The 8,437-nt window shown below is 52.1% G+C and overlaps 1 protein-coding gene across 5 annotated transcripts in view; it reads left to right on the plus strand.

The window, feature by feature from the left end:
* The window catches only part of TM9SF4 (transmembrane 9 superfamily member 4), a 56,741-nt gene that overhangs the window by 44,952 nt on the left and 3,352 nt on the right, over positions 1-8,437 (plus strand). For 4 of the 5 annotated variants that reach the window (XM_022592715.3, XM_022592716.2, XM_089896686.1 and 1 more), the window contains 5 exons: positions 2,289-2,372; positions 3,917-4,092; positions 4,588-4,651; positions 5,813-5,932; positions 6,742-6,831. In XM_022592715.3, the coding sequence (XP_022448423.1) occupies positions 2,289-2,372; positions 3,917-4,092; positions 4,588-4,651; positions 5,813-5,932; positions 6,742-6,831 (534 nt within the window). The remainder of the gene's footprint in view (positions 1-2,288; positions 2,373-3,916; positions 4,093-4,587; positions 4,652-5,812; positions 5,933-6,741; positions 6,832-8,437) is intronic. The other variant, XM_089896685.1, reaches the window with a different exon arrangement.

Consider the following 8,437-nt stretch of genomic DNA (forward strand, 5'->3'; position numbering starts at 1 on the left):
CTTGGCAGCAGAAAAGACCACAGAAACCAGAGGATGCCTGGGAGTGGACCCTGCCTCCCAGGGAGCCCTGAGCCCCTTCTCCCAGGGCAAGTGAGCCCTTAGAGGACCAGGGAAACCCCTGGTGCCAAATTCAGAGAAGCCTCTAGACCCAGGCCTTCTGAAACCATTCTCACAGCTATCAAAAGAGCAGGGGAACTCAGGCTATCCCAGCTCTGGCAAATACCCCTGGCAGTTAATAAGCCCTCAGTATAGAAGAGCTGTGACAGTGGTTGTTCTGGAAAGATCAAAAAGAGTTTCCTAAATTCTTGACGCATCAGGTGTTTTTCTCAGGCTACTGTGTGCTAAGACCCAGGGATCTTCAGAGCTGTAAAACCCAGCCCTCTCCTCACCCGGTGAGACTTCCCTGATGAGGTCTCCCACCAGATACCCTCCAAGTCTCCCTGTACTGGTGCCATGGCAAACCCCGTCTCTCTGCCCCAAACCTGCTCCCTGCATCCACTGGCACCATCATCCACCCGGGCCCCCAAGGCAGTCACCTGGGTGGCTCCCTGTCTTCCTCCTACTCACTAGCGCCCCCGCCTCCTCTCATACGTCAAGTGTGGATGGTTCTCCTGCCAGATAGTCCACGAATTCCTTCCCATCTCCATCCCCAGGTTCAGGCATCTTTCCCTCCTGCCTGGGCCCTTGGCCGTCCTAGGCCTCCTCAGTTTCCCTGCAAGATTCTGGCCCTTCCCTGGTGTGGAGCTCTGCCTCGCTCCACAGGCGGGCCTCTGCTGCAGCCGCAGCCGTGCAGGTGTACAACTGCTCTTCTCTCCTCCAGCCTCTGCGTGGGCAGCTAAGTCTTAGGTCCGGGGTCACTTCCTCCCCCACCGATTCTAACTTCAGGGTCCTCCTTGGCACCCCAGAGGGGCCTGGGCAGAGCCTTGTGCCTATGAGTGCCACTTATGTTGTTCTCCATTTATGGGTCTGAACATTTTTCCTGTTCTTCCTGGTATCTAGCACAGTGCTCAGTCCATACATTTCAGCCAGGAGGACAGACGAGGAGTTTTCTGCTACACAGCAGAGTAAAGTAGGAACACACAGGAAGGGGGGAAATGACATTTGAGCTGGGCCTCGGAGAGGAGGGTTTCAACTGGATGGAAGCAGCCAGCAAGGAGGCCTCAGGTTCTGGAATCTCCTGGATCCCAGTCCTGGCTCCGTTATTTCCTTGGTTGGTAACCTTGACCAGCCCTCTGAGCCTTGGTTTCCCCATCTCTCCAGTGGGGGCTGGTTGCACCTAAGTCTCAGGTCGTTGTGTGGTTGGAAGGAGACTGTATACAGAAGGCCACTGGTTCAGCACTGGCACTCAGACGGCGGATCCCTGAGATGCTGGTGACTCTACCTCATGAAGGCCCGGGGTCAGGGACGTAGAGAGCAGTGGCCAGTTAGTGGGTGTGGGAGGCTACAGGCTAAAGGTAAATAAAACTGGCCGTGAAGCTGAGCACCAGATTGCAGGGAGCCTCAGGCCTCACGGGCAGACCCTCTTGGATGCTCAGGCAGCCGCAGTAGTAAAGGAGGCTCCACTGTAGGTCTAGGGCTTTGGTTCCCAGTGCCTGAGCCCCAGCCCCAGAAGTCTTGACTGGATAGAATACACCACAGGGCGTCAGGAGCAGGGCCTCTGGAGTCAGACTGCCTGGGTTTGAACCTCTGCTCCACCCTTAACTGACTGTGTGAAGTTGGGGTGTGGGGTATTTAACGTTACTGGGCCTCTGTCCTCTTCTTGAAGAGGGATAGTGACAGTCCTTCCCATCTAGGCCTGTAGCGAGGATTGGGTGAGATGATTGATTCATGTGGAGGCGAGCACCCACCACCCCTAAGACTCAGTTAAAGCTTACCCACCACTCTGGACAGTTTGGGTTGAGGCCCAGACCTACGTGTTTAGTAAAACTTTTATTTGATCATTCCTATTCAGCAAATGCTTATTGAACAGTACTGTGCTCTGAGTGCTGGGAGCGCATCAGTGAGCAGGACCTGATCCTCCCAAGAGCTTATGTCTGTGGGGGTAACAACAGCACATAATTATGAACATGGATGAGGGCGAGGACGGTGCGGTTCAGGGATCTAAAAGGACAGAGAGCAGGAGGCTTGCCTAGTCTGGGGGTCAGGGAATGCTTTCTGGAAGGGTTTATCCTTGAGCTGAGTCCTGCAGGACAGGGAGGGCTTGAGAACCTCTAGTCAGGGAGCCCTGATGGGGCAGGTGGGAGCTCTCCCTAGATGCAGCTCCCCAGCCTGGCCTCTCTTGCTTCCAGACGGCGACATTGTACCCTGGCGTGGTTTTTGGCATCTGCTTCGTATTGAATTGCTTCATCTGGGGAAAGCACTCATCAGGGGCGGTAAGTGCCCTCCCCAGCAAGGGAGGGCCAGCTGTGCTCAGGCCCATTCCTGCAGGTCACCTCCTGCTGCTTCCTTCCCTTTTCTAAATCCCCAGAGGGCTGGCCACGGTTTCTCCATCCCTATGCATCCATCTGTCTTGCCCTTCCTGTGGGCTCTTTCAGACAGCTGACCAAAGCTCACTTCTCTAAAGGGAGATTTCCACAGTCCAGGGGCCAACTGGGGAATTTCCCTCGTCTCAACCAAGGGAAAGCTGCTTGGTATGACTTGATGAGGTCAGTCTCCCAAAACAATGCTCTCCTCCTAGTGTTCCTGCCCCGAGCTCAGCACCAGCCCCCCTGTGAGGATTGTGGACTCAGTTGGGGGTGGGGAGATGGTCTTGATGGATTAGCTGCGGGAGAGGTGGGGCAGGTGTTTGCCATCCCAGCCTCAGCGGAGAGAACGGCCTCCCCTCCACTGGCAGGTGCCCACAGAAGGTGCTTGGGTGAGGCTTGCAGTCCGGGCTGCCGGAGGACTGGGTCCTTCCCAGCAGTCCAGGGAGCTGCCCTCAGGAAAGACAGGGTCATGCTCTTCCTCTCACTTCCTCTTTTTTATACCTGTCTCCCTTCTCTCTCTCAACATTTTTCTCCCAGTTACCAGCTGCTCACTATAAACACTCATTGCAGAAATTTTAGAAAAGAAACGTTCCCCCTGCAATGGAAGCGCAGAGTCCTAACCACTGGACTGCCAGGGAATTCCCTGTTTTTGCAGTCTTTTAACCTCTTTTTAGATATATTTAAAATGGAATAATGTAATCGTAAAATTATAAACTAATAGCAAACATTTTTATAGTGCTTACTTTGGAATAAGTACTGTTCTGAACACTTTACAAAGATTAATTCATTTCTTCCATTTTGTGTGAGTTGTAAAAACCTCAGACTGTGCAGAGGGGAATTTAAAAGAAAATGAAAAATCAATTCCAAAGCCCCATACTCCATCTGAGGAAGTGCTGTTAACTTTTTGGCGTAGGCCTCTCCAGGCATGTATGCATATAAGTATTGGGGTGTTTTTATTAAAATGGTGTTCTCTACATACAGTTTTATATCCTGCCTTTTTCACTTCGTGGCATATTGTGGTGTCTTCATTGAGCGAAATTGGGAACGCACTATTTGTGCACTTCTGTATTTTCCCCTTCGTTTTCACTTAACAGACCGCACGTAATTTCTCTTCATTCTGGCCCTTCCTCTCCCCTTCATGCTCTCAGCCCCTCCTTCCTTGTTCTTTCCCCACGTCCTCCCTGGTGACAAGCTCCTGTAGGATGCCGTGGTTCCTTCACTTCATGGCTCAACTGGCCCTCCATCTGCCCTCTGCTTTTCCCAGGGCTGGGGTCAGCCCCAGGACAGTCTGGCCAGGAGCCCTGTGGGGGGGCGTGTCTGCAGGAGCTTCCCCACCATGGTGGTCCTGCTGTGGCCCTTCCTGCCCTGGGACCCAGAAGGTCCCCCCTGCCCCTGCACGACCCCAGCCTGGGCTTCAGGGCTTGTGGAGCCTCACGGTGCTGTGCCCACAGGTGCCCTTCCCCACCATGGTGGCCCTGCTATGCATGTGGTTCGGAATCTCCCTGCCCCTTGTCTACCTGGGTTACTACTTCGGCTTCCGCAAGCAGCCATATGACAACCCTGTGCGCACCAACCAGATTCCCCGGCAGATCCCTGAGCAGCGGTGGTACATGAACCGATTTGTGGGGTGAGTCTCCGGCAAGGGCCGGTCGGGGGCTTCTGGAGTAGGCAAGGCCAACGTTCCCCTGAGCCATCTCCCTGGAAAGACACGGACAGGGGTACCCTCCCCCTGTGGGGGCTATGACAGGTGCTCCTGCAGCCCCGGCTGGCTCTAGTAGACTTCCTGAAAGCTTAGCTTCACTCCAAGGTAGAGAGGACCAAGTTGTAGCCAGACTCGGTGTTGGCCAGGGAAGGGGTGGAGTGGAAAGGTGCAGGGTGACAGGTAAAGACTACCTTGGACCTTGGGCAAGTCGCGCCACCTCTCTGTACTTCAGTTTTCCCATCTATAAAATGGGGAGAATGATGCCCACCTCTTGAGAGGCTATAATGGTACAAAAGCATGCCGAAAGATTTAGACCCACCAAACAGTGTAAGCATGCTCATTCTTGCTGGCTCAGGAGGGAGCCTGAGGCTTCCAGTGGCCCAGGTCTCCCAGCAGTGTTAACCCTCCCATTCTCTGCAGCATTCTCATGGCTGGGATCCTGCCCTTTGGCGCCATGTTCATCGAGCTTTTCTTCATCTTCAGTGTGAGTACTGCTACTTGCTCCCCACCCCTCACCTTCACCCACACTAGCCTAGTCCCTACCCCTCCACTTAGGTGCTCTGCCTCTTACCGCCTGTGACATTTCAGACAGACCTTTTAGCCTCTCAGGGCCCCCATTGTTTGCCCTAAAATAGGGTAACAGTCCTGCCTCTCAGGACAGCTTGGAAGGCTACGTGAGATGTGCCATATGTACGGGGTCTGGTGTGGGAAGGGCTCAGTAAATAGAAGCTGCCGTGGCTGCTTTAGCAGCATTGCAGTCAGCCACCACCACTGTCAATGTCATTGTTGCGTCTGCTTTGACTGCTGGGTTTACCTAAGTTACTCAGAGCTCCTAGGAAAGTGGGGGGATGGTGCCTAATCCCCAGGATCATCATGAGGCTGGAACGTGATAGCGTCTGTAAAAGGCACAGCGCCTGGCACTCAGGAAATGCTTGGTGACTTGTAGCTGCTGTTGTAATGCTGATTACCCCTCTCCCAGGCATGCCGACATGAAAGCTGGCAGAACAGTTCTTCAGAGCCATCTGAGTCCAGCTGACCCAGCTCAGCGCCTAGCATGGAGGGAGGGTCTTGCAATAAGTCAGTGCTGGACAAGCATCCACTCCTCTGGAGTGGCCCAGCCTGTCCCTGCTGAGACCCCCTCGCCCACCCCGCCCTGCCTAGGACGGGTTGGCTGCCTGGGCAGGGGGTCTACATGTGTTCTGTTTGTGTGACACTGGGCCGATCACCAGCCTCTCTGAACCTTGACTTCTTTCACTGTAAAATGCCATGCTTTCGTAGGCCGACACGTGGTGTTGTGCGTAAAGCACGTAACACTATACCTGGCACGTGGTGAGCTGCCCCAGGTAGTGGTGGCTGCTGTGTAATTTTGATTGGGGTGGGATTCATTATTTTCCGCAAGCTGCTGAGTTCAGGCGGGGGCCACCCATCTCAGGATCAGCCATGCCCCGGCCCCTCCCTAGGAACCCTTTGCTCCAGGGAGGAGAGACCAGTCAGCCACGAGCCAGGCTCACAGGCCCCAGTGGTGTCATGATGGTGTCTCCATTCCTGCCAGTCCTGACTAAGGGATGGAGTTCCCGAGCACAAGCCGGGAATGCCAGGGGAGTGGGGGCAGGCTACCTGAAGGCCGGCTGTGGTATATCCACAGGCAATCTGGGAGAATCAGTTCTATTACCTTTTCGGCTTCCTGTTCCTCGTCTTCATCATCCTGGTGGTGTCCTGTTCGCAAATCAGCATCGTCATGGTATACTTCCAGCTGTGTGCAGAGGTGAGGGGAATGGGGCCAGCAGTTTGGGGTGGGGGCAGCTGGGGCCAGTATTGAATTGGATCAGTGAGGCTGTCTGGGTTTCTCATGTGGTCCTGCCTCTTCTGGCCATGAGGTCTTGGGCAAGTACATCACTTCCCCTTGCCGAGCCTCCATTTGTTCAGCTGTAGACTAGAGTTAATGATCCCTACCTCACTGCATAGCCTTGCAGGGAAGTCACCACGACCTAACGACAGTAGACTCGTCAGTACTGAGTCCACTCCAGTAGTGGTTTCTTCAACAGCTGATGCAGTTTGGGTGACCTGCCCTCCGTCTGGGGACTAGCTCTCGATGGGCGAAACAAGGGCTCTGGGACACAGCCTGAGCTGAAACCCTGGCTCCTCTGCTAGTAGCTCTGGATCTTGGGCAGTCGTGTAACTTCCGTGTGCCTTCCGGGCCTAACTCACAGGGCGGCTGCGAAGACTCAATGAGCTGATTCGCATGGAGCACTTAGAACAATATGTGGCACATGGTGAGCGTTTGCTCAAGAAATGCTAATGTTGTTAATAATGTTCTTTTGTTGTTGCTGATTTTTCTAAACTGAGATATAATTTATAAACAGTGGAGTTCACCCTTTTTAATCTACAGTTTCTGTAAGTTTCTAGAAATGCACACAGTTGTGTAACCGCCATCACAGTCAAGGTATAAAAAGCTTCGCGTCAGCCCCAATATTACAGTTCTTACCCAGGGTCTTTAGTCCTCAGGCAGCTCTGAAACTTGGGGAAGAGGCTCTGCCTGGAGACAGCTATGACCCTTCTCTGTTTCCTCCTCAGGATTACCGCTGGTGGTGGAGGAATTTCCTAGTCTCCGGGGGATCTGCATTCTATGTCCTGGTCTATGCCATCTTTTATTTTGTTAACAAGGTACCACCCTGCATGAGGGAGCCCCCTAGCCCTTTCAGGGCAGGATTGTGGCGGGGAGGGTGCTGGGGAAAAACCCCAAGTGTCTAAGTCTTACTTTTCTGCCAAGAATGAGGAGGACCAAAGTCATCCTAGAACTGTTCCTGCTCTTAGAACATAATCTTTTTAGGAAAGAGAGTATGTTTGGGTGACAAAAGCCTTCAGGATAAATGACAGTGAGAATGTTGTATGCAAAACCTGTGAGATACAACCAAAGCAGAACTTAAAGGGAGTATGTCACCTTAGAGTGCTTTCAAGAGGAAATAAGAGAGACTAACACAGTGTTCACCTCAAGATGACAGAAAAAAAAAAACAGTAACTTGAAAGAATGAAAGTAAATGAGAAGAGTTAATAAAGGTAAAAGCAGAAACTGCTGAAATAGCCTTTAGCACTCAGATTTAGGAACTCGGCTGTACTCACAGAGCTCACTGTCCCCAAAGAGCGGCGTAAGAGCAAGAATACAGACAGATCCCCACAGCAGGCTTATTAGATTTGTGTGTAACACAAACCAGATGGGCCATTGAGAGGAGTCTGGGGTCGCTCTGGCGGACCTCATGTTACCTCTGGAGCTTACGCTGAAGACAGTTTTACCCGCTGTACTTTGGGTATCCAGGACCCCAAACCGAGAAGTCCTCTGCTTATAACCAGGGTGTATTCCCAAACTAGAGGCATAGGTCAGCTGGGTGAAGCTTGGAATTCCCTTTCCCAAAAATGTCAGGTTGGAAAGGACTGTCCAGATATTTGAGTGCGGTGCTGCACCCCTGCTTCCAGTTTGCTGACTGCCCTCTTCTCCAGCGATCCCAACAAGTGATCATCTAGCTCAGGGGTCAGCCAACTGTAAGCCCATGGGCCAGCAGGCCTGCTTCTGTAAACAAAGTTTTATTGGCACACAGCCGTGCTTGTTCATTTACATTATTGTCAAGGCTGTTTTTACACTACAATGGCAGAGTGGAGTAGTTTTGACAGAGCCCACGTGGCCTAAACTATTTATAATCTGGTCCTTTAAGAAAAAGCTCGCTCACCTCTGCCCTGGCACATCCAGCAACAGAAGACACTCCCTCCTGATGCTCCCATTCTCTTTGGATAGCTCCTGTCATTATCAAGGCCTTCCTTAAGTCACACTGAAATCTGCCTCCCTGTAAATTCCATCTTCAGACCACAGTCTTGTTCCTGGACTCCTGCAGAACAAATCTAATTTCCCTTCTCTACAGCCCTTATTAATCAGAACTATTTTGAATGGAAAGTGACCAAAACCAGTCCCGACTGGCTTAAGCAAAAAAGAGAATGTTTTGGCTGATGTAAGTTTAATAAGAAGTTGGAGTTCTAGCTTCAGGCTTGGTTAGATCCAGCAGCTCAGATGGTATCAGGGCTCTGTGTTTATTCCTCAGCTCTGTGTGTGTTTTCTTGGCTTCAATCTGTAGGCAGGATCTTTCCACAAATAGAAGGATGACCAATAGCAGCCCTAGAGTCTCCTTTTCTCAGCTTTGCAGCTCTAGAACTAAAAGAACATCTTTCTTCTATCATTATGTTACAAATCCCAGGGAAGACACTCATTGGCCCAGGCTACATG

Source organism: Delphinapterus leucas, chromosome 15 (assembly GCF_059928025.1).
Source record: "Delphinapterus leucas isolate spDelLeu-1000000601 "Yukka" chromosome 15, BTC_Dleu_Yukka2, whole genome shotgun sequence".
In the NCBI taxonomy this organism is placed as follows: domain Eukaryota; kingdom Metazoa; phylum Chordata; class Mammalia; order Artiodactyla; family Monodontidae; genus Delphinapterus; species Delphinapterus leucas.